The 24,195-nt window shown below is 35.1% G+C and overlaps 2 protein-coding genes across 2 annotated transcripts in view; one reads left to right on the top strand and one right to left on the bottom strand.

Moving 5' to 3' along the window:
* guca1g (guanylate cyclase activator 1g) lies at positions 1–11,258 on the bottom strand. Its single transcript, XM_067380191.1, has 5 exons — positions 11,254–11,258; positions 4,994–5,226; positions 4,663–4,812; positions 4,498–4,585; positions 1–1,020 (listed from the first exon to the last, which is right to left on the bottom strand). Exons 2-5 carry the CDS (start codon positions 5,189–5,191, stop codon positions 899–901), a joined length of 558 nt encoding a protein of 185 aa, XP_067236292.1. The 5' UTR covers positions 5,192–5,226; positions 11,254–11,258; the 3' UTR covers positions 1–898.
* The window catches only part of zgc:101566 (Transmembrane protein 263-B-like), a 43,960-nt gene continuing 30,173 nt past the window's right edge, over positions 10,409–24,195 (top strand). The window contains exons 1-2 of the mRNA XM_067380192.1: positions 10,409–10,552; positions 11,434–11,527. Of these exons, the coding sequence (XP_067236293.1) occupies positions 10,547–10,552; positions 11,434–11,527 (100 nt within the window). The 5' untranslated portion in view covers positions 10,409–10,546. The remainder of the gene's footprint in view (positions 10,553–11,433; positions 11,528–24,195) is intronic.

Raw genomic sequence — 24,195 nt, 5'->3', positions numbered from 1 at the left:
GGCTGTTTCAACCCAATTTTGGGTCAAATATGGAAAAACCCAACAGTTGGGTTGAAAATATATACACCCAATATATTTAAACAGACACAAAATATTGTTTATATTAATATAATATTACCGCTGTGTACTCCTGAATAAAGTCGGATTACAACATACTTGTGAAATACGTGAAAAATATTTATGGTCCGATTTCACAAACAGGGTTTAGATTAAGCCAGGATTAGGCCTTAGTTCAATTAGGACATTTAAAGCTGCAGTCCGTAACTTTTTTTGTTAAAAATGATTTTTTAAGCAAGTACATAACCAGCCAGTGTTCAAAATTATCTCCTTAGCTTAGCCCGAATCACAACGTTAAGCTTGTAATAATTAAAAATGCTTTATCTGTGGAACTGTATGTTTCTAACATATAAATGAATTGGGTTAATATAGACACACTGTACATTTTATGGTAATAAATGTATATAATAGTAATGCTAATTTATAATAACATAATGTAACATAATTGTGAAAAACAATGTTTCTTACATAAAAATTAATTGGCTTAAATAGTAAAATTAACTATGGAACCTTGTTTCCTCTATGAACACACGATTCATGCTCCTAATTTAAATGATTAATTTTTCCTAATTCTAATTTTTCGGTATATACATCCGCCATAAGAATACCAGCATCATCACCTCACCCAGAAGAAAATGTGACAAAACCCGCTTTTACACATGCAGACTGGTTAAACGTCAAAGTGATCCATGTGTGATGAGGCACGTACTCGCTCATGACAGAAGGCAAATATTTTCTGACCTCTATACCAGGTCTCTCCCATTTGCAGACCCCAACATTTGAAAGGTTGTAAAAGGGCAAGAAGGTTTTGTCCCATGGGCCTTGACCTTAGATTGAAAACTCATGTTTTTTTCCCCAAGTTTTCTCTGAACCAACCCCGTGCATTAGTGTCCAGCTTTAGGAGGTCCATAATCCAGGCATCTTTTTGTGCCCCTTCCATGAACTCTGACAGGGTTATCTGACCTGTGGATGAAGAGGAAGACTGTCTTTAATTAATTCTTTCATCATCAGCTCCCACTCTGCCTGTCCACTGACAGGCTTATTTTAGAAACAGTCTAAGCCTACACATATTTAGGCTGCCACACACGGGATTATTATATAAGGCTATTTATTCATCTATGTGCTCCTGTGGATTTTTATAAAGTAAACATCTTTTCACACACACTCATGAGTTTAATTTGTCAAGTTGTATCAGTGTCCAAATAGTATACCCAGGTGAAAAAAAGTACACTTCTGTAATGTATTAAAGTGGTCTATTTTCATGCACTAATTGTGTACTTAATATACTAAAAATTCTTCTTTAGTACTTCTTAAGATAATCTTAAGAACATAAGTGTACTCAACTGTGCTATTTTGAGACACCATGAAATATGAACTAAAATGTGCTTTGAATATACTATCTCTGTATTTAAAAAATATATTTAGTTAACACTTGTAGTACACTATGGGTTCAAATACATTTTTTAAATACAGAGATAGTATATTCAAAGCAAATTTTAGTTCATATTTCATGATGTCTCAAAATAGCACAGTTGAGTACACTTAGATGTTCTTAAGATTATCTCTAAAGAAGAATTTTTAGTATATTAAGTACAAAATTAGTGTGCGAAAATGGAGCACTTTAAGTACATTATAGAAATGGAATTAATGGAAATAGAATTTTCACCACATCTGGAATGGCCAAAAAAACAAATAATGACTTATTCAATAATATCGATGTGTGGGCGATTGTGATGGGCGATTTCACTGCTTCATGAAGCTTCGAAGCTTTACGAATCTTTTGTTTCAAATCAGTGGTTCAGAGCGTGTATCAAACTGCCAAAGTGACACCCCCCAGTGGTGAACCATTGAAATTTCAAAACACTTATGATGTAATGAAGCCTCATTTACTGAAATCACTGGACTTTGGCAGTTTGATACGCGCTCCGAACCCACTGATTCGAAACAAAAGATTTGTAAAGCTTAGAAGCTTCATGAAGCAGTGTTTTGAAATTGCCCATCACTATATTGTTGAATAAAGTCGTTAAATAGTATTCTCTATTGAAAGTATTCTTGTCGCTTCATAACAATAAGGTTGAACCACTGTAGTCACATGAACTGTTTTAAACTGTAGCTTTCTGGGCATCTGAAAGTGTTAATTCTCTTGCTGTCAATAGAGGCCTCACTGAGCCATCAGATTTTATCAAAAATATCTTAATTTGTGTTCCAAAGATGAATGAAGGTCTTACGGGTGTGGAACGGCATGAGGGTGAGTAATTAATGACAGAATTTTCATTTTTGGGTTAACTAGCCCTTTAATGTATACAGTGACATAAAAAGAAAACTTTATGCCATCAGTTTAGGAAAGGGTCCTTTCTATTCTAGCATCACAATGCAGTTTTGCTTAAAGCAATGACCACAGAGAAATTATTTACTGAGTTTGGTGTGGAAGACCTTGACTGGCCTTCACAAAGCCCAGACCCGAATCCCACTAAACACCTTTGGGATGAACTGAAACGCTGACTGTGAGCCAGAACCCATCACCCAACATTAGCCCCTGACTTCACTGATGCTCTTGAATGGAAGCAAATCCCGATAGACATGTTACATTTAGTGGAAAGCCTTCCCAGAAAAGTGAAAGCCTACCCTTACAAAATAAAAATATATCAGAATATACCGGAAATTATGTGGTATGAATTACATAATACATTTCCATATATGGGAAACTAGTGCTTATATACATGTATATATATATATATATATATATATATATATATATATATATATATATATATATATATATATATATATATATATATATATCTAGCAATGAAGACAAAAATGCACTATGCAATATCTTCATTGAAGCATTCAATTGATTTCTCTTTCATGAGTTAATGTATGGGTTTACATAAAGCTGAACACATATTTATAAACATATTTATCTCACTTTATTGTTTGCATAGTTACACATTTGATATCTGAAAATTGTATGTATCGCTCTCTACAATATCAGACACATAACAGTAATTGATACGATTAGCCTTTGGCTTGACTACGTTATCAAGCATCTAATAATGTGACACTAATATTACACCAACCATAGCTGTGTTCGAAATCGTTCCCTATACCCTCATTCACTATTCCCTACATTACTCCACTAATATAGTCCACTTGAAGGAGTGAATGAAAACCAGTTAGCGAATCGGACACTGAAGGGCGCTGGAAGAGCTGCCGCTTTTGCATTGTTGGTGCTAACTAGCAGCTCCAGTAGCAATGAAAAGATTTATCTTGAACTCTGTCATGGAAACTAGCATGTATAAACCTTAATAAACAATTTAATAATCAATTAAAAAGGAATTTATACCTGTGTGATATTACACTGTAGCTACATTGGACCAGCGGTTTGGAAAATGGATGATTCATCCATTGGTCGCCATCTTCTGGTCAGACGCAGGAATTAATTCGTCAGGACCCTTACAGTGCATTATGGGTATTCTCTAGTCATTGAGTGCATATATACGGTAGCCTACATCAGTTCTACACTCGTTATTTTGGTGCATGGGATTGAATGAGTGCACTCAATAACATCAACTATGGTTTCGGACACCACTACAAATGGCTGTCCCCTCAAACAGCACCCAATTTGGGGGTATAGGACAGGGGTGTCCAAATTCAGTCCTGAAGGGCTACTGTCCTGAAGAGTTTAGCTCCAACTTTCACCTGCCTGGAATTTTCTAGTATACCTAATGAGACTTTGATAATCTGGTCAGGTGTTTTTAATTGGGGTTGGAGCTAAACTTTGTTGGACAGTGGCTCTCCAGGAGCAGGATTGGACATCCCTGGTATATAGGGGGATGATTTCGGACACAGCCCATGTTCCCGTTCGCCATCTCAGAGTCAGACAGCTGCCTTCTAAAAATCAGCATCCTTAGAAAAAGGGTTGCCAGGTTTGCGTTACAAAAGCAGCCCAATTGCTATTCAAAACTAGCCCAATCGCATTTGGGGGACAGGGGTTGGGGTTCCTCTGTAAAAATCACGTAATAGGGGTAAAAATCATGTTCCAGGGGGGTGGGTCCCCCAGTAAAAATCGCATTCTGGGGTGTTGCTTTAACCCGAAGACTATAAAAAAACCTTGTGGCAACAGTGTAAGAATAGCCCTGTTCCGCAGGAAAAACGTGGAGTTGGCAACACTGCTACAGACGCTTTAAACATCAGAGAATGTCCGAGGAGAAAAGCCCCTCCCCGCAAGTTGACAGGATTAGTTACATATTTGGTAGGAAATGGGCGTTTTTTTGTTTGTTTTTTTTTACATCTTTGGTTCACAATTTCGAGGAGAAAATACTCAGCAAAGGTGTTGACTGATTAATTTGCACATGGTTTGTCTTAAAGCATATTAAAAACACCACATAGACAAATAAACAACATTAAAAACATTAAATATTTATTTGAGCCACTTACCATCATTGTTTTCATCCAAAAGTTCAAATATCCTGTCACAAATTTCACTAGGTGTCATGTTAATGCCTTTCTTAAGTTGGCAAATGATCTAAAAGGAAAAAACAAGAAACCTTTTAGGAAAGGAAAAACAAAGATGAAAATGGTGAGAATCAAGACCACTCTCACCCTTATAATCCGTTTGACTTCATGTCTGTCCAACTTTCCATTGTCATCACTGTCATAAACTTTAAAAGACCATCTCAGTCTGTCCTCTAGTTTTCCTCTCAGAACCAGGTGGACAGCTGCTACAAATTCCATAAAGTCTATGACATTATCCTGCAAATGGACACGAATGATTCTCGGCTGATGAGCTGATCACATATGCACATAATCACAGCTTATGCATAGAAATTGCTGCTTTGCAATCACTTTTCAAATTTTAAATAAATGTGCTCTTGCATTTTAACATTTTTAAATTATGTTAAAAACTCTTGACCTTTACAACTGTTCCACTTACCCTGTTTGTGTCAAAAGATTTGAAGAGCGTTTCCATGTACAAAGCCTCAACTTCCGATGTGCTCTGAACTCCGAATATCTTGCGGAATTCATGAAGATGCAGAGCTCCACTTGGGCACTCTCTCATGAAACTGGTATAAAGAGGCTGGATGTCTGATAGTTCCACTTCCTCATCTTCATCACTTTGATTTTGACCCATACTCAACTCCAGTTTTTGTCCAAAATGTTGATCATCTGAAAATGCCCACGATAACCGAGGTGAAAGTGCCGTGCTGCAGTCTCCCCACATGCAGCTAAACTAACATAATCCACTTACAACTACATCTTGTCTTACTATAAACGTACTGGTATTATTAGAAGGCCTAAATCTCATTTGCTCTTTGAACTGACGTGCTGAATCCTTACGGTAAAAGTTCACAATCTAATGTATATCCATCTTACCCAGTCATAGCAGTGAAACCTACTTCTGTTGGCAGCACAGAAGAAGAAAAAAATAAATCAAGCCAACATCTCGCATTCTCTCTAAATAATTAATTAATTCTCTTAAAGGATTGATTATTTATGAAGTCATAGCTGATTAAATCGGAGGGACAACATACTCAATTACACTAGTGTCACAAAATGTCTTACGCAGGGGTTAAATTGGGCCAGGGCCATCCGGCGCTGAGCCCCGGCACATAGGCTTATGAGGGCGAAGTCGATTTTTTGAATTGAAAGAGAATTTTACTTGCCTGACCAGATAAGTAGCTTGATTAAAATGTCAATAACAACCAAAACGCGATAGTGGATACTAATGTACTGGCGGTGATATTGCGCTGTTGAGGATCACGTAACCTCTTGGGGAGAATTCAAAACAAATGAGCTCTGCTCACACAAAGAAACTCAGTTATCATGTTGCAATAAAAATTCAATATGTGGGGTTTTTATAGCTTGCTATTTATGACATATGATAAAGTTAAGCATCACACGACCAAAAGTGCTGAATTCCTGAATATCACCTTGACTGAAAATGACACTAATTTCATACAATAGAATTAATGTTAATCACTTACGTTTTAGGTGTAATATTGCCTGTATTTTGTTCTATAGTAGCAGCGAAAATAGTTCCAAACAAAGCAGAACCAGCGAATCTCTCAGCTGCGCTCAGCCGTTTCGAATGATTCAGTGTTTTGAACGAATCGGTTGAGTGAAGATTCAATGGCCCAATCATGCTTCATTGTTGATTCAGCCTTTTGAATAAATCGTTTGAAAAAAATTACTCAGTGGCTCACTCATTAAGACGGTCACTTGCCGCCATCTACATGTTTAAAAGTATAAATTTCCCACCAACATTACTTATTTGCATTCAAAAATATTTAAAGAATCTCATAACATTATTGAATGCAGTTGTACTTTTCAGTGGAAATTATTTAATTCGGTATGTCTCTTATTATTTCAATTTATCAGATGTAAGAATTTGAAATAAAAGATGAAACAAATTTAATTAGATTGGGGGGGAAATGCCCTTTACAAAGGTTAATAAAATTCCCAAATATGCAGATTTAAATATGTCACTTCTGATAAAACACTGATGAGAATGTTGCTTGTTTCAGAATAAATCATATTTACAATAAACACACACACAAAAAAAAAAATCCTATTTTTTTTTCCAGACAAGCTACTTTTTTACTCTGACAAGTAAATGACAAATTTAGTTGTGCAAGGACAAGCACAAAACAAGGCTTAATGTCAAGCACTGCATTTTGTATTTATATTCTCTCCTTTAATGGTAGCATCACAAAGGAGAAGGCACAGGCCTACAGGAAGATTTTATTGTCATTAGATGTAGCTTTGCACACTACCAGCATCTATAGAATGATTTTGATCAGCATTTTATTGTTCACAGCAGAGGGCTCTCTCAACTTGCTATATTTTACAGTTTGTCAAATGATGTGATTTTGTCTTTGCATACACATGCACCCCTTGAAAGGCTGAAACCACAGAGCCCTCCCACATAACAAATCCCAATTTAACCCTTGGTCTTATGTTAAACACCTCTTAGGTTACTACTTAGGTTAAACACCCCACTCTTCTAGATTGCCTTTCTGTAAAACATATGGTTTCACTGGAAGAGGGGGAGGGCAAACCATTCTCACCATTCTTACCTTTCCACTTAAGCAACTGTCCTAACAAGACCTTTTTAATGCGGTGCTCTATAAATACACCCTTTAACAGGTTAAGCTGGGTATCTCAGTTCATAGTTGCGGCCAGATGAGACAGGAAATTTGTGTGTTTTAGTGTACATAGCCTTGCAAAAAATGACACTAAAACTTACTAAAACTGACCTTTATTGTTCACATGAATAAATTATTAGGATTAGGATACTTTAATGTTTGACCTACAATGCATACTTATGATTTAATCATTGAATAAATAAAATAATATTTGGAGTAGGGGCCTAATTTTGTTGTTCTTGAAATTATACTGATCATTTGTTTACGGAAGAGGATTAGGGCCAAGCAATAATAAAAAAATAAAACCATCTCGAGATTAAAGTTGTTAAATTTCGAGAAAAATCCCGTTAAATTTCGAGAAAAAAGTCAAAATAAAATGTTAAGAATAAAGTCATTAAATTATGAGAAAAATGTCATTAAATTACGAGAAAAAAGTCATTAAATTATTAGAACAAATTCGTAATTTAACGAATTTGTTCTCATAATTTAACGACTTTTTTCTCGTAATTTAATGACTTTATTCTCAACATTTTATCTCGATTTTTTCTCGAATTTAACGACTTTTTTCTCATAATTTAACGAATTTGTTCTTGTAATTTAACAACTTTTTTCTCATAATTTAATGACTTTATTCTCAACATTTTATCTCGACTTTTTTCTCTAAATTTAACGAGCTTTTTCTCATAATTTAACGAGTTTATTCTCAACATTTTATCTTGAGTTTTTTCTCGTAATTTAATTACTTTAATCTTTATATTTTATTATTGCTTGGTCCTCTTCCGTATTTGTTTATTTGAATTCTAACACAAATAATTATTATTATTTTTTTTTTTGGCAAAGGTCAAGTAAGGGAGCCCTGAACCGCATGGTGGAGAAAAAAAAGAAGAAAACTAATGGTAGGGAGGAAAAAAGAGAAAACTTATCTCGTTATTATCTCGTAATAAGTAATTATTTCAAGATCAAGTCATTATTCCGACATAACTCATTATTTCGACATAAATCGTTTCAACTAATTATCTTATTTCAACAACTCGTTATTTCATCATAACTCATTATTTTAACATAATATCTCGTTATTTTGACATAACTCGTTATTTCAACATATTATCTTGTTATTTCGATATAATATCTCATTATTTCAACATAATAATAAGTCATTATTTCAAAATATTCAGTCGATATAAAGACATTTGTACATTTGGCTTTTCTCTATTTTCCCATCAAAAGCCAGGACTGCAAGCTTTTTAAACTCGAGTGGCCCAACCAGACATTGGTGGGTGGAGCTAGTGTAAATAGACTTATTATGTTGAAATAACGAGATGTTATGTTGAAATAATGAGTTAGTGTCGAAATAACAAGATATTATGTCTAAATAACAAATTAATATCTCAAAATAACGACTTATGTTGAAATAATGAGATATTATGTCTAAATAACAACTTAATATCTCAAAATAACGACTTATGTCGAAATAAAGAGATATTATGTTGAAATTATGACTTAATATCTCAAAATAATGAGTTATGTCGAAATAAAGAGTTGTGTCGAAATTATGAGATATTATGTTGAAATAACGACTTAATATCTCGAAATAACAAGTTATTATGTTGAAATAACAAGATATTATGTTGAAATAACAAGATATTATGTTGAAATAACAAGATATTATGTTGAAATAACAAGATATTATGTTGAAATAATGAGTTATGTTGAAATAACGACTTATGTTGAAATAATGAGATATGTTGAAATAACGACTTATGTTGAAATTAGATGTCATGTTGAAATAACAACTTAATATCTTGAAATAACGAGTTGTGTCGAAATAAAGAGTTATTGTACCGAAATAATGAGATATTATGATGAAATAACGAGTTATGTCGAAATTACAAGCTATTATGTTGAAATAATGAGTTATGTTGAAATAACGAGTTATGTCGAAATAACGACTTATGTTGAAATAATGAGATATTATGTTGAAATAACGACTTAATATCTCGAAATTACAAGCTATTATGTTGAAATAACGAGTTATGTCAAAATAACAAGATATTATGTTGAAATAACGACTTTATATCTCGAAATTACAAGCTATTATGTTGAAATAATGAGTTATGTCAAAATAACGAGTTATGTCGAAATAACGACTTATGTCGAAATAACGACTTATGTCGAAATAACGACTTATGTTGAAACAATGAGTTATTAAGAATATAAAATTTGTGTCCTATTTCCTAATATTTTAAAATCAGCATTAAGAAAGAAACATAATTTTGAATGACTGGTATTATCATACGCCATAGGGTAAGAGTAACATTATAATTTAATATTTGCTAAACAGGTCAAGTCCATTTATGCCCTCTTTCCACAATATTTCTGAACACTATTTTAACAGCAAAGCTTAATACCTTGCCCACTGGCCTTTGGCCTAGATGCAGAATCACATCAATTTCACTTCCGGTCAATAAAACCCAAATCCACCCCCGTTTCACCTCTAGTCTTCTTTTTGATGAGGTGATATATTATTCAGCAGCATGTAAGAGATAGTTTGTAAGGACATTAAAGGTTTCTCACCTACTGTCAGCGTAATCCTCAGCTTTGAATCACAATCCCACACATTCATAAAACAACATTTTTATGAAACATAAATAAAGTAGAGCTAATATGCAGCATGTATTTTTCTTATAAAAATGTAAAGTTCAGAATAAGAAAAAAATTATTTGGGTCTGAACATAACTGCCAAAAGGAATCCTTAATCTGTAAAAACATACGTTTTTTTCACATTTATGTAAACACTAACGTTACTTATTTGCTCTGTTTTTGCAGTTTTGTAACATTCAAATAGAAATGGCACACTATATATATATCGTACAATTCTGGTTTACCTCAGAACATATAAAGTTTTTTTTCACATTTATGTAAACACTAACGTTACTTATTTGCAGTTTTGTAACATTCAAATAGAAATTGCACACTATATATATATCGTACAATTCTGGTTTACCTCAGAAAGTAAAGTCAGACATAAAAATGTTGTTTTAGGCCCTAAATCAAACATTAACTGTGGCATATTCAGTCAAAATATCATAGTAACCGCAGCTCTTCAACCGTCAACATCAGTGAGTATTATAACGCGCTGCTGCCCCCTATTGACCAACAGCTCAACAGCATCCCTAAATTCCGTAAACATCCCCAACGTCACTTCCGCTTACATTGAAAAACATAGCAAACGCTGTATTTATTTCGTATTAAGCGCTATTTCCATTATATAGTCTTGTGCGTCTCCATCAATATTGAAGTGCAGAGACGCCCTTTCTAAAACTGTGTTAATAGCCTCAGTTATGAAGGTGAGTGGAGGATTTTGTTTGTTTTGCGTGACATTAAAGCCAAACCTGTTCTTACCTGATTCTGCACGAGCACAAACTGTTGATTTTTTTTTTTTTAAATCAGAAGTATTTGCATACGGGCCTTTTTGTTACTGTGACATTAAATGCGATTTAGTCGACAGATGTTGTGTTATCTCGCTCTGATAATAGATAAACGGGGCAGATGATGCCTAATAGCATATAATATTTCATCAGCATGATAATGCAAAAGACACTGCAGTTTTACTTCTATTCATTTTTGCAGTCATAAAGTAGCTGTATAAGAGGCTGTAAAAGGGTTGTCAGGAAAGAGATGATGATGATGATGACGATGATGATGATGATAATTGTTGTTGTAATTAGGTCATTCATATTATGCAGTACTTTTTGCAATCTATAACTTTTCATAAATAAATATGCTTTGTAATTTAAGGAAGTATTTCTATAAATGTGTATTGCAGACTTTCAGGAAATATGTCATGATGAAGCTCAAACATCTAACAAAACACCTGACAAGATGCAAATAAAAGTTATCAATTGTTTAGTGAAGGATTGATTTTGTGAGGGTGTCAACTTGAAATTTGATATTTTCGAATTTGAATGGTGATATTTGATACACAATAGAATGTTTTAAGGTGAAATAAACCAGATAATACTACAAAACATTACAGAAATCAACTTACTTATGATTGTGCTGCTGTTTTCCCACTGAAATGATGTCACTTCCTGCAGGGTGATGTCATTTGTCTTTATTTAGCAACTTGAATGTGTATATGTACTGCATAACAGGAATGACTGGGTTGTATGCATTGCAGCATATGTATGTATTAACAGTATGAACTGTATAATCTTGTTAATTCAAGGGCCCGAGTGCAGAGACTGAGGTGATCGAGGAAGCACCTGCTGACCCTAATAATGAAGAACTTCCACCTTACCTGCGTGAAGAACCACCTGAGGGTAAGTTCAGCCTGGTTATGCTTTCATACTATGTAATTAAATTAATTTCTCTGTGTGCACATGTCCATGCATATATATATATATATATTTAAAATCAACAAACAAGGTTTTAGAAAAAAAGAAAAGAATTATATAATGTTTAATTTATTTAGCATTTGATGCTGATATGGCAATTAAAAATGAATAAAACCTTGTTTATTCATGTATTTAGGTCACTTCGTATGAATCTCTAAAGGAAAATGTTTATTTTAGGTCTTATTACTCATCATTTTAGTCACCTTTTTGACTTCATTTGTTAATTTTCAAATTCAAAACGGTAAACAGTGTTTTTGAAAGAAGTCTCTTATGCTCACCAATTTCTTTGGTCAAAATACAGTGAAAACAGTAATATTGTGAAATATTATTAGAATATAAATAACTTTATTCTAATGTAGTTTATTCCTGTGATGGCAAAGCTGAATTTTCAGCATCATTACTCCAGTCTTCAGTGTCACATGATTCTTCAGAAATCATTCTAATATGCTGATTTGCTGCTCAAGAAACATTGCTTATTATTATTATTATTATTATCAGTGGTAAAAACAGTTCTCTGAGAGTTTGACATGGTAATTGATATGAAAACTTTAATATGTTTGCTCTTGGCTGAATAGATCTGCTATGCTGCTGCTGCTGTTAATTATTACTGCCAATACATACACGACACGCTGCTGTAAGCAAGTAAGACATGCTGCTGCTGTACAATATAACGTACATGAATTACCCATAGCAGATCTATACAGGTGGAGCTGGGGAAGGTGGAGGGTTTCTGAAAATGCGCTGCAAACTTCTACGCAAATGCTAACCAAGTATTTGAAGGTTGAGCAGTGAGCTCATTGGCTGCTGATGGACTTATGATAGCTGCCTGAATCATAATAAAGCAATGTTCGCTGTTGGCCAGAGAAGAACTGGCCCCTCGACTGAGCCTGGTTTCTCCCAAAGTTTTTTTTTTTCTCTCCATTTTTAACACCTGTTTGCCACCTGATGTCACCTGTTGGAGTTTGGGTTCCTTGCCGCTATCGCCTTTGGCTTGCTTAGTTGGGGGCACTTGACATTTGATATTCAACAGTGTTTTGCCTGCATTGACACCATTGTATGCGAACTGAACTGAGCTGGATGATGACATCACTGTTCACACCAGTGCTGATATAGATAAATTAACTAAATTAATAACTATTGATTCTTACAATCGAATGAATCAATACTGAATTTACTTAAATGACACCATTTTCTTTAAAGGTGCCCTAGAACTTCTTTTTACAAGATGTAATATAAGTCTAAGGTGTCCCCTGAATGTGTCTGTGAAGTTTCAGCTCAAAATACCCCATAGATTTTTTTTAATTCATTTTTTTAACTGCCTATTTTGGGGCATCATTAACTATGCACCGATATATAGGTTGCGGCCCCTTTAATTCTCGTGCTCCCCCTCCCCCGGAGCTCGCGCTTGCGCTTGCCTTGAACAGCATAAACAAAGTTCACACAGCTAATATAACCCTCAAAATGGATCTTTACAAGATGTTCGTCATTCATGCTGCATTCATACATAGGATCATGTCAGTATAGTATTTATATGGATGTTTACATTTGATTCTGAATGAGTTTGAGGCTATGCTGCTTGGCTAAAGCTAACATTACACGCTGTTGGAGAGATTTATAAAGAATGAAGTTGTGTTTATGAATTATACAGACCGCAAGTGTTTAAAAATGAAAATAGCGACGGCTCTCTTGTCTCCGTGAATGCAGTAAGAAACTTTAACCACATTTAACAGTACATTAGCAACATGCTAACGAAACATTTAGAAAGACAATTCACAAATATCACTAAAATATCATGTTATCATGGGTCATGACAGTTATTATTGCTCCATCTGCCATTTTTCGCTATTGTCCTTGCTTGCTTACCTAGTCTGATGATTCAGCTGTGCACATCCAGACGTTAATACTGGCTTGTGTAATGCCTTGAACATGGGCTGGTATATGCAAATATTGGGGGCGTACATATTAATGATCCCGACTGTTACGTAACAGTCAGTGTTATGTTGAGATTCGCCTGTTCTTCGGAGGTCTTTTAAACAAATGAGATTTACACAAGAAGGAGGAAAAATGGAGTTTGAGACTCACTGTATGTCATTTCCATGTACTGAACTCTTGTTATTCAACTATGCCAATATAAATTCAATATTTAATTCTAGGGCACCTTTAAGAGCTGCTGTGCAGCCAAAATTATATACCAGTTATCACTGTAAAGCTGCTTTGACACAATCTGCATTGTAAAAAGCGCTATATAAATAAAGGTGACTTGACTTGACTTGATACAGCAGGAACCAATAAGCTGTGCCCTATAGAGAATGCAAACAGATTGAGCTAAAGGGATAGTTCACCCAAAAATAAAAATTTTCCCATAATTTACTCACCCTCAAGCCAGGTGTATATGACTTTTACAAGATAGTCGAGAGCTCCAGAACTTGACTCTCTTGTGAATGTGTGGACGGCCGTTATCGGAAACCAGAGATTTTAGTCTATAAAGTTATAAATATGGGCAAAAAATGCATTGCTTCACTTCAGAAGTTATTTATTACCCCCTGGAGCCTTATGGATTAGTTTTATGATGGATGGGTACACTTTTTTGGGGGCTTCAAAAATATGGCACCCTTCACTCCTATTATAAAGCTTGGAAAAGCCAGGATATTGTTTAATACCTCCAACTGTTTTCGGCTGAAAGAAGAAAGTCAGATACACCTAGGATGGCTTGAAGGTGAGTAAATTATGGGCTAATTTTCATTTTTTGAGTGAACTATCCCTTTAGGTACCTATCAGCCTGCGCCATCTAGAGTTTCATGACAGAACTATTTGTGCTACTTTAATATTTTTGTCCAAAAAAAAAAAAAAAAAATCAGGATATTTATAGAAATTTTGTATAGAAATCTTTTGTAACAAAATCTTAACTTTTGAGCAATTTAATGCATACTGAACAAATTTCTTTCTTTCTTTCTTTCTTTCTTTCTTTCTTTCTTTCTTTCTTTCTTTCTTTCTTTCTTTCTTTCTTTCTTTCTTTCTTTCTTTCTTTCTTTCTTTCTTTTTATTCTTACTGACCCCAAAGTTTTGAATGGTAGTGTATTTTTGTTTTTTGAAAACAGTAAAATAATTTGTAAGTCATTCTAATCACTGATTTTTGTCAAGTATAGAATTAAAAACGCATAGAAATTCTCAGGGAAATCTGTTTAATTTTTTCTTAAAGTATATACAACCATCTGTTACTTTGTAATGTTGTAGTGAAGTACAGTGATCTGCAGAGGGCCACACTGATCAACAAAACACAAAGGAAGATTTCAGCATTGAGAAATCGCTCTAATGTTTGGAGTGTCAAATTGTACAAAGGTTTAAGAAGGTTTAATTCCCAAATCCAAATCCATTCATCTTTCCAAACAGCTTCCCAGAAAGCACGGGGCTGCATCTGTAGTTAATAACGGGCACGTAGGTTATATTAATGCCTTTCATTAAGAGCTAAAGATCTTTCACTGACTGAACATGTTTAAGTTAAAGTGGGCTTTTGTGCCCACACCGTGATCAATGTCCTCCCTTTGTCCTCTGTGCTATTTGATCTTTACATCCAGGGACGGCACAAAGAAACAAAGCTCTCTTGTCTTGTCTCTTTTATAAAGTCTATTCGAGGTGAAGGCTCTGATGCTGCTGCTTTGCCAGAAACAATCTCTTTAGTTTAAATGGTGGCATTATGTTTCTATAAATTGCTTTGGGATCCTCGGTGCCTGCTGCCCACCAGTGCATCACAGGTGATTGCGTAACAGCAAATGCCTGCCCTCTGGCTTTTTGGCTGCTGCCTCGGTGCGGATCCTGAAATAGTTTATTATATCGCTGAGATTTTCTCCCTCTTTGTTGCTGAGAACTTGCATGGATTCAAGAATCTTTTCGATCTGGGCTGTGCATATTCAGCCATTTGTTCTGATTTAGGATGTATACAGAGCTATTTTGGGTGAATCAAACTGTCTATTTTGGTGAAATTGACCATCACAATAACTGGCGTTTTATAAGAATTAAGCTTGAGTACACAAGTGCGTTGAGCCTGTTCAGAAGGAGGGGAATTGTTTGGATCAGGCTTAATATTACTGAGTAAATAGCAGAAGGGATTGAAGTACAAGCAGAATGATCCTAGTTCAGTATCTCAGCGGCTTCACCTAGATCTGCCTAGGGTTTCAAAGCCCAGAATTCCATGTTCTTCTGTCAGGTTGTAGACTGGAATCTGTTTGTTGGCAGAGTTTGGTTGGTGTGAAAGCAGACTGCACCCAAGTCCACTTCGCTCATATGAATTCATCCAACATTTCAGTCTATTCACTGAATCGAGTCTTGGACACCAAAGTGATTCCATTGGCAAGAACCTTTAATGATTACTAAGAAATTAAAGGTGCTCAATGTACTAAGGCATATAAATACCATAATATGTTTACAGTAGGGATGCTCGCATTGACCGTTTAACCGTTAACCGAAAGTAAGAATTTTAACCGATTAATACTATCAGTTAAACGATTTTTTTGTTTTTTTTGCTGCATGGTTAAAGAAAAATATGCTATATATATACATATATGCTTATTTGTTAACTCACCGGGCGTTTCACACGTGCCAGACATATTTCGCTAAGCAACAAGCAAAATGAAGCGAGCGAAAAGAAGTACTGACCATTTCCAACCAAGCAATCACAGCGTGCTAACGTTTTAGGACAGGTCGATGGTATATAAATCGTGGCCGAACGTTAGCGTTTGTCAATCAAGCAAACCGTCCATTCAGAAACCGAGAAATTTGACACTTTAAGGTAAGAGGCTGATCTCTCAGATTGACGCGCGAGCTGGCTTGACTGAAGGATTTGTAGTTTATGGACTGTTTTGAGTTAAAAGCATTGATGGCATCAATAAAAGAGATATCTAAAAGCGAAACGAAAATTATTGCCTCGACCGGCGACACAGTGGGGAGGACGCACGAGAGGAGACCTGCGCGTTTAATTGGTATGTGTATGCTACTGTAATACTGCATTTACAAAGCTTATCAGTGGCATGCACTTTGATCACGAAAGTGAAAGTGCCTTTTGCGGTCGCATAGCGGTGCCCCCGCGTTCCCATTTCTCTCCAGTCCATTACAATTCAGGGCCATGGTATACTTCATTTCCCGCATTCCGCTTAGTCTCGTGCGCGAGCCTTTCAAAGAAACTCCTTTGACCATGAGCGCGGAAAGACGCGTTCGGTCTGCACACGTGCACCGTCCGTGGTCATAACAATAACAATCCTTGAGGTAGGCCTGCTATTTTTATTTGACGGAAAAAATGTCTAAAATACCGGTTGTTAAAAGCTTCAATGGATTCACCGTGTTTTTGTTTTGTCATCTTAATTTGTTAAACATTTAAGTGAAAAATATTTAGTGTAGGCCTATTTATTTTATGCCTTTTATTTAAATTATTTTTTTCTGCTGTCAGAAACGCTGCAGGTGCGTGACAATTTGATAATGTGAATCCAGGTTCTGTTGTTTATCTGTTCTATGCTGCTGTTTGCATGTTAAAATAAACCCGTGGAAGACACAGACACTCGTCAATTGTATTTTTTATTTAATGTCATATTATATAGGCTATACAATATTATAATCTTATCAGTTAACGGTTAATAATCGGATAACGAGCGTCGGTTGTCAGTCGAGAAATTTAACCGAAATGAGCATCCCTAGTTTACAGATATTTATTAATCATGCTGAGTTCACATACTCATTTCTCTGAAAACCATTGCTACAGCCAGTTATTTTACTTTTAAATTTGCGTTCCGTGTCGGAATTTCTATTTTTGTTTTGGTCTGTGCAAGACCACACGTTGCCAATTTCCCAAATAGTATTTTGCAATCTCTTTAGTTGCCAGTTGGCGGAAAACACATGCAGCGAATTGCTGCCATGGAAGCCAGCGAACAAACTGGGTCAGAGATTGCAGATTATACCCGACCTAAAAAGACTCACTCAGCAAAAGTCAAACACGTAATCTCTCTCTCTTAAAATATAGGGCTGCAAATAATGTTTATTATACTTTTAATATGATATTTTGATAATAAATATCATATTAAATATTTCCATGGCAGCAATGATATTTGATAATTGATAAATCAGATTTGTGTGCATATTATATATGTGTAAACATGATTATTGTAGTAGAGTGAATGTGAATGTGCATTTACTCATCTCACTTGCACGAAAACATTCAGTATTTCTCGGAGTTAATAACCTGTACGCAAACCTGTAATAATTAACTATATTATATTACACAAATATACTTTATGTATTAACGCAATATGTAGTAACGCAATTTTTTTTTTTTTTTTTTTTTTTTTTTTTTTTTTTTGCTTCATCCTTATGTTATTTGTATTTTGTTATTTGTATTGCTTGCATGGTCTTTCGGTTTTTACTTGAATTATGATGTTATTTGATCTTGAATTATGATATGTTTTATTATTTTGTTTTTTGATCTTGTTCAGCACTTTGGTAGGTTCTACCTTGTTTAAAGCGCTTTATAAATAAAGTAACTTGAACTTGAACTTATTTAATCTCACTTTATTAACCATTGTCTTTGCTGCTGAACTTCAATGATCTAATTCAACCATACTAATAAGCAAAAATTACTTTAGATTACATTTAGAATTAAGAGTGTTGAACTTCCTTCTCCTGTATCCTATTCTTCTTTAATCCAGAATGGCAGCACAGCTGAAAGGTTTGTTTAAGCTGCGCCCTCTACTGTACAGGCGTAAATATGCATTTCCTTCAACCTGAGGCTTACTCATTTCACTTTTGATGTGAAAAGGCCTTTACATTTGCCAAAAAGCAGAACTTTTTTGTCGTTATTAAAAAACAAACAAGCAAGCCCAGCCCAGGTGAGAAAAAGTAATGCAAAAGTAATGTAACGCATTACTTTTCATAAAAAGTAACTTCTATTAGTTACTTTTTTAGAGAGTAACGCAATATTGTAATGCATTACTTTTACATGTAACTTTCCCCAACACTGTATGTAAATGGTGTAAACAACTATTATTTTGAAAATTATGTCCTCGATTTAATCTAATTAATCAAGGACAAAATATATATATGCACATAGTATAAAGTGTTCTCAAGTTTTGGAAAACTTGTAAAACTGTAAGTGATGTGAATGGATGTTTTCTGTATATAGTGCGTAGACATGACTAATCAATAATCACATTGGTTTTTGATTATTTTTGTTAACAATTCAATCGATTTAGGGTACGTTTACACGACAACAATATGCTTAAAACGGAGAAGTTTTTCCTTTGTGTTTTCAGCGTACAGGCAACACCCTTGTCAAAACGATCTCCATTCATACGAATCCGTGAAAACAACTAAAAACATTGTATTCTGCTGGCAGGCTATTAGATGGCGAAGAAACACTATAGACTGAACATGTAATGCGCATGTGCATGACGTCATCGTTTTCACAGATTCGCGTTTTTGTTGTTTACATGGGGACCGTTTTCAAAAACTTGGACTTTGAAATCTGTTTTCAAAAGTTTGCGTTTTCAGGCCACCAAAACACTGTTGTCATGTAAATGAACGGCCAAAACACATAAAGAGTTTTCCTTTTTTAGTTAAAAACGTTGTAGTGTAAACGGCCCCTTAGTGTTTTCAGCCTAAACTGAAAGTAATGGTAGCTTTGTTAAGTACCTGCTCTGGCAGATTCAGTGAGTTAATTCAGTGAAGGTTCCATCAGACCGATTCAAACCACAAGTCTCTTTGAATGATTCATTAAAAGAACCAGCTCCTAAGAGTCATTTCTTTGTGAATGAGACTAAACTGCTTCCACTGGATGTTTTTTTTTTACTGGAGAGTCAGTTGTTGGTGAATTAGAATTTTTTTTATTTTCTTTTTTTTTTAACTACCTAATCCTAAAATTAAATGTTTTTTTTGTTGTTCTTTGTGCTTATTAAAGTAGCTTATTTTTTGTAAGATAACTGCTCAGCATTTTAGCTTAGCATACTTTTAGCCAATACCCTACACAAATGTTTATTAAAGAGATGGCTCACCCAAAAATGAAAATTCTGTCATTAATTACTCACCCTCATGTCATTCCACACCCATAAGACCTTCGTTCATCTTCTTAACACGAATTATTGCCAGCAAGATGATTAACACTTTCAATGTCCAGAAAGCTACTAAATACGTATTTAAAACAGTTCATGTGACTACAGTGGTTCAACCTTAATGTTATGAAATAACGAGAATATTTTTTGTGCACCAAATAAACATATAAACACAATATCTAGTGATGGACGATTTCAAAACACTGCTTCATGAAGCTTCGTAGCTTTACAAATCTTTTGTTTCGAATCAGTGGTTCGGAGCGCGTATCAAACTGCCAAAGTCATGTGAACCATTGAAACACTTATAACATAACGAAACCTTGTTTACTGAAATCATGTGACTTTTGCAGATTGATGCGCGCTCCGAAGCACTGATTCGAAACAAAAGATTTGTAAAGCTTCGAAGCTTTATGAAGCAGTGTTTTGAAATCGGCCATCACTAGATGAATAAAGTCGTTATTTGCCGCACAAAAAATGTTGTTGTCGCTTCAGAACATTAATGTTGAACCACTGTAGTCACATGAACTGTTTTAAATATGTCTTTAGTAGATTTCTGAGCATTGAAAGTGTTAATTATCTTGCTGTCAATGGAGGCCTCACTGAGCCATCAGATTTTATCAAAAATATCTTAATTAGTGTTAAGAAAAAAAGGTCTTACGTGTGTGTAACGACATGAGGGTGAGTAATTAATGTCAGAATGTTCATTTTTTGGTGAACTAACCCTTTAATACGTGTTATGTTCATACGTATTATGTGTTTGTAGGCGTTACAAGTGGCTACCCCCAGATCCTAGACAGACTGAACTCAAGGGCAGGTTAAATTCTTGGTATATGATTGCAAAAGTGAATGGATACTCATGCCGTATGACACGTATGGTCACGAGTATTATTGTTATCATTTTCCATAGCTCTGACTGAATTGTCTTGGAGAGCAGCTCATATTTTTCACACCCTTAGCAGCAGGTTCTGTTCTGTCTGTGTGTAAAGTTTTGGTGGCAAGTCCAGTGTGAATAAAACATGAATAAAATGGTGAAGCTGGAATCTTCTCATCTTGAGGTGTTACCTAGATATGGTGGTAAACAGCCACTAGTACCTGCATTGATACTTATGTTCATAATATGGTGTCTTCTTTTTACTTATTGGATAATTGTTTAGTTTGTTGTTTGTCCATGTATTTTATCATGTGTGTTTACTATGTGAATATAAAATCCCTTGTTATTTGTTGTTCTTGCCTGACGAAGATCTTGTCTGGTCGAAACATTGAAATATGTAATTGTTTTATAAGAGCACATAAAGCAGTGTTCTGTTTTTTCACTTCTTTGTTAACATGGTTTGACCCAAAAGTACTTTATGAAAAGAGTTTGGCAGTGGGGAGCTTCAAAAGTGTATTGCATGCTGATCATCATAATATGATAGCAAAACATGTCTAAACCAGGTATGTTGTATCAAGCCAGTAAGTTTTATTTCCTGAAGTGTCCCTAATTTGTAGACATACAGATTGAGTCCCTTTAGGGCTTATGGTCGTCTGAGGTCAGACATAGTCACAGAAGATTTGGAGCGGAACCAGACAGGCTAGCCCACATGCTAATATTCATGTGGAAAAATACTGCCAAAATGGAGCTCTCCTCCCTGAGGCGTTCGCACTGCTGCAGACAGTGTACGATTTACAGACCATTTCTTCTGTTGATGCAACATTTGCACCTGATTTTTCTTCTCAAGCTTGTACTGTTACCTTAACTGTAAATGTCAAATGTGAGGACAGAATGAAAGGCAGGATGGTAGTTTTTAGCAAATTACGGGTGTCGAACATAGTTGTTTCACAATTATATCTTTTGTGTGTTTTAGTGCGAGCAAGCGGCGGCGAAATTCAATCAAGATTAGATTGTCAAGCCCTGTCGGTGTGATTGCACTTTATTTTCTGAGCGAACAGGCTGAAACTGACGTAAACCTGAGAAACACAATGCCATAGATTCGGTCTGGCAGCCAATTTGAGATTCTGTTACTACTGCATATATAAAGTACGTACATGTTGAGGTGTTCTTTTAGACATCAAGTCTGATTCTGTCAAGTCCAAATGCGTAAAGTATCAGCCAAATGACATTTTTGACAACGTAATTACAGTACTACCTTGACATTCATAGCTTTTCTTTAGCATATGATTGGTTACATTCACAAAGTCAATGCTGAGGATTGACACTGTATTTATTAGCAGGTCTGAGTCTCAAATTGTCTTGTAATACCTGTAACCATAGAAACAGTAACAGTTGTAAACGTCCCTAAACACTTGGAATTGCTTCTTTAAGGATTTAATTGGTATTTCATCCTCACAGGTATTAGGCCAAAAACATTCCAGTTTGGTCCAAATCAGTCTTGTTTTGTTTTTTGTTTTGTTTTGTTTTGTTTTGTTTTGTTTTGTTTTGTTTTGTTTTTTGTTTTGTTTTGTTTTGTTTTTGTTTTGTCTCACAATAATAATAATTTCCATTACCTTGTTGAGATTAACCATAAAAAAATTTGTGGTCAAGTAAATTAAAATGCTAACAAACAGGTAATTGTTTATTCAATTTAAAATATTAAAATAAAAAAGAGTGTTATTTTAGTATAATTAAGAGACTATGGTTTATGATAATTATATTATAGTTTGTTAATATTTTGAATTACAGTGCTCAGCGTAAATGAAAAGTAACATTTTAAACAATATCTCAATGAACACAAAAACAATTCCCAAAATGTTGACAAGACTAAGTTTTTAATATAACATCTGTTTAACTTATAACATGAAAGTATGGTTACTAATATAACTTGGAGAGCAAAATTTTCAGTTTTACTCAAATTAGGGTGATGCAAAAATGAGTACACCCCACTGAAAGTCTCTGGAGCAAAGATAAATTTTAGACTACAAATGTCAAATTTAACAAGAATTGAACCACAGGTGAGTCTAGTTATTCATAACACAGGTGTCCAGCACACAGTTGACTATAAAAGTGTGTTAAAACCCCTTCCCATTTCATGCTGTCAGCAATGGCACCACATGGAAGAGAAATGTCACAAGACCTGAGAAAGAAAATAATTTCTTTACACCAGAAAGGTGAAGGCTACAGCAAAGCTTTACTTATCAGTCAGAATACTGTAGCAAAAGTGGTAAAAACATTTTAAAAAGATGGAACTGCAACCATCTCACAGAGACGTTCAGGTCGTCCACGGAAGTTAATACCTCGACAGGAGCGTCTTCTGATGAGAAGTGTACCGAACTGAAAAATTTCGGTACAAATACGTGTACCGTCACACCCCTAGTACATGGTCTTCTTATCTAATCACAATTAATTCGGATAGCAAACTGTAGATTCATCAGTTGGGATGAGATTCAAAGGAAAGATTCAGTAATAAAGTAGCTCATATAATCATTTAGCAGTACATTTGATGTTTTCTTGTGGCAAAAATTTAGTGAAGTTGAAGTTTTTTAATAGCTTTTTTTTTCTAGTCAGTGTTTCGGTGTACTGTAGAACTTTTATTTGGGATTAGTAAAAAAGAATACTGTGCAAAGTCTGTGCTTATATTTCATAGATGTAACTAGTTGACTGAAGTTCTATTCATATTCATACAGCACAAATCAACCCAGCTTGCTTTCAAAATTTGGTTTTGATTCCTCAATTTAAGGTGGTCACGTTGGATATAGAACACAGTCGTCACCAAACTGTCTATGAACATAACAGTATTTAGCACTCCAAACATGAATGTCAACCTGTATTTTGCCACTGTGTGCAGCCTTCAGGCTGAGGTCCTCAAATCAACTGTTACCTCCCAACCACACACCACTAGCAATCTTTCAAACCATCCTGTGCAATTACAGCTCAAGGTGTGCATTTGCCTACGAGAGCAGCCGAAATTAAATCAATCTCGCCTTTATGTCAACAAGAAAGAATCAAGTTAATAATGGTTAAAAATGATGTTTTATTGAGTTTGTGCACTTCTGTCCTGTTTGCTTGGAGCCACAGTGCTGTTCCATCATCCTGACAGATCCAGTGCGCATGAGGGGCTCAATCTGATGTTGTGTAAAAGGATGATGGATGGACCATCAGCTACATGAGGCTCCCGGTGCATCGTCCACCTGCGGTTCTGCCTCGCCGTTTTCATTAGGTCCCCATAGCCGAAAACACAGATCAACATATGCGCTGATCAAAGAGCCCTGAACGGGATGATGGATCGGTTCGAGTGCGGAAAAAAGCCTGTGGTTTCGTGTTCGGTCTTACGACTTGTTTTTCATTTTAAGTAATGTGTTTAATTAAAAATAGTCTGGTATAGATTGATTGTTTAAGAATTATCAGATGGTGTGGCGCAAAAGAATTACGGCCTCCCTTTGAAGGTAAATTGAGTTCTAGGTAATTTGGCGTAGATTTTATAATGTGTCTTGTTAATGTTTAAACAGATATCACCTATAAATGTAAGAGCACCTGCTATCCATCATAGACTTAAAGCTGGAGTGGGTGCCAATAGCGTCACCAAATGGAAA

This window comes from Chanodichthys erythropterus, chromosome 24, assembly GCF_024489055.1.
Source record: "Chanodichthys erythropterus isolate Z2021 chromosome 24, ASM2448905v1, whole genome shotgun sequence".
NCBI classification, from domain to species: Eukaryota; Metazoa; Chordata; class Actinopteri; order Cypriniformes; family Xenocyprididae; genus Chanodichthys; species Chanodichthys erythropterus.
This window is presented reverse-complemented; position numbering and strand designations above follow the sequence as displayed.

Excerpts from the sequence above, each read along its gene's own strand:
- guca1g (XM_067380191.1), bottom strand. The coding sequence starts at position 5,191 with ATGGGTCAAAATCAAAGTGATGAAGATGAGGAAGTGGAACTATCAGAC. Across the intron at positions 4,586-4,662 it reads AAGTCAAACGGATTATAAGG|ATCATTTGCCAACTTAAGAA; the intron begins GTGAGAGTGGTC and ends TTTTCCTTTTAG. Across the intron at positions 1,021-4,497 it reads TTTGGATGAAAACAATGATG|GTCAGATAACCCTGTCAGAG; the intron begins GTAAGTGGCTCA and ends CTTCATCCACAG.